The 2,131-nt window shown below is 35.6% G+C and overlaps 1 protein-coding gene across 4 annotated transcripts; it reads left to right on the top strand.

The window, feature by feature from the left end:
• The first annotated feature begins 95 nt into the window (after positions 1 to 95).
• Positions 96 to 2,125, top strand: LOC112457786 (protein ALP1-like). Of its 4 annotated transcripts, none has more exons than XM_025021018.1 (3): positions 96 to 335; positions 759 to 1,101; positions 1,204 to 2,125. In XM_025021018.1, the coding sequence occupies exons 2-3, from the start codon at positions 803 to 805 to the stop codon at positions 2,018 to 2,020; spliced, it is 1,116 nt and encodes a 371-aa protein (XP_024876786.1). In that variant the 5' UTR covers positions 96 to 335; positions 759 to 802; the 3' UTR covers positions 2,021 to 2,125. The 4 variants fall into 4 exon arrangements, with proteins under 4 accessions (XP_024876786.1, XP_024876788.1, XP_024876787.1 ...); XM_025021020.1 differs by lacking the exon at positions 96 to 335 and adding an exon at positions 496 to 584; XM_025021022.1 differs by lacking the exon at positions 96 to 335 and adding an exon at positions 654 to 688.
• Positions 2,126 to 2,131: the final 6 nt, after the last annotated feature.

The raw sequence follows: 2,131 nt of genomic DNA, 5'->3' as shown, positions 1-2,131 counted from the left end.
TTATTAATCATTACGCTGCTTAAATACGCTCAATGGGACAGCCGATGTTTGTATTGGCGTAACGAAAACGAGCGTAAAGCCTGTGATTAGTCAAGCTTCTGTACGCCATACGCCGCGCCGGTACGCCATAAGGCCTTCACACATAAAATCCCGTAAGTACGTAAGACGTAAGCGTAAGACGTAAAACGTAAAGCCCATCACACACAAATCGCGTAAAACGTAAAGTCCAATCAATAGCAAACGCGGAAAAGTTTCCTCCCATTTATGAAGATTTTTAATCTAGAAGTGTCAGTTTAGTGTTATGTTATAGCTGTACGTACATATTCGATCAAACAGTAAGTATCTTTTTTTAAGTTTAATAACAAACCTATATTAAATTCTAAATTTTACACTAATATGTAGTCCATTTAATTATATGAATATATTTAATATTATAATATATATTAACATATGTATTTAATATTATTATATATTTAATATATTTAATATTTATAATATAAGCACCATTTATATATACTTTGACAACAAAAATCAGTGTCGCATAACGTAAAATGCATGATACATACAGGTTATGTTTCACAAAGGTGTATTCATATTTTCTTAATTAAATATTGGTCTATAAAGAAAATGGCTCAGTGACAATAAGATAAAGAAAAATTGCAAGCCTTAGGGCCAAATCTAAGCTATGGTATCATTTGAAGAAAAATAGGGAGAAAGTGTATTCTAACAAATCTAATTCAAACAAATCTATTTTCCAGGTTATCTGTGGAAGTAAAGAAGTGCAAGAGGATGAGAACAGAGGATGCAATATTTGCAGGACTATATGGTTGCGACCATGGGTTTGGTTATATTACGAAGGAAGAAATCACAAAGGTGGTTGAATCGTCAATGGTGGGTCCGACCAATTAATTGTATGCGCCCTAATCAAGGCGATTTTTGTCATTTACTTCAAGAAATAAAAGATGATCCACAAATGTTCTTCCGATATACAAGGATGACAGTTCCAATTTTCAATAAATTATTAGAAATAATGAGACCATCCTTAATTAAAAGAAGTCACCGAGCTTTGGTTCCGGAGGAACGTCTCGCTATAACACTTAGGTACGATATTTTTTCAAACTGAAGCTCATTTAATATCCGCATATAGGCCGTACTATAAAATTTTACCTTTAAATAATTGAACTGTGTTTTTAATTGTTACAGGTATCTTGCAACGGGAGATCAAATACTATCAATTGCATTGGCTTATCGTATTAGAGAATCAACAGCATATAGCATCATAAAAGAAACGTGTAACGTCTTCATAAAAATATTAGCACCTGATTATCTTCGACCTCCAATGCAAGAAGAATGGATCAATATCTGTCATGGCTTTTGGAGAGATTGGAACTTTCCAAATTGTGTAGGAGCTGTAGATGGAAAACACATCCATATACAAGCACCACCAAACTCGGGGAGCTTATACTATAATTATAAAAAGACTTTTAGTATCGTATTGATGGCTGCGTGTGACCAGAATTATAAATTTACCTTGGTGGACGTTGGTGCCTATGGTAGTAATAATAACGACGCAGGAGTGTTTTCTCGATCGGAATTTGAAAAAGCTCTACATAATCAAGGACTTGACTTACCGCAAGGTGTTGCAAAATTACCTGGAAGCGAGACAGAAACACCCTGCTTTTTTGTCGGAGACGACGCTTTTCAATTAACAAGGAATATGATGAAGCCCTATGCTGGTCGGAATTTAAGTCAAATTCAGAAAATTTTTAATTACCGATTGTCCCGAGCCAGAAGGACAATTGAAAATGCGTTTGGAATCCTTGCTTCACGATGGCGAGTCTTCAGGAAACCGATTTGCATGAATCCTGTAACTGTTGATAAGATTGTCATGGCATGTGTTTGCCTTCATAATTTCTTAAAAACAGAAAACGATGCATTGCCAGTACGACATCGCTTATATTGTCCACCTAACTTTGTGGACTCGAAATCTGAAAACGGCGACGTTGTTCCTGGAGAATAGCGAAATGAAGACGGTGAAGGTTTTCAAGGTCTTAAACCATCAAGTGCCCATCGCGCTACAAGAGAAGCATATAATCAAAGGGATTCATTAGCCAATTTCTTGTTGACTCCT

The sequence above is a fragment of the Temnothorax curvispinosus genome, unplaced genomic scaffold (assembly GCF_003070985.1).
Source record: "Temnothorax curvispinosus isolate PA1 unplaced genomic scaffold, ASM307098v1 QBEX01008264.1, whole genome shotgun sequence".
Taxonomy (NCBI): Eukaryota; Metazoa; Arthropoda; class Insecta; order Hymenoptera; family Formicidae; genus Temnothorax; species Temnothorax curvispinosus.
This window is presented reverse-complemented; position numbering and strand designations above follow the sequence as displayed.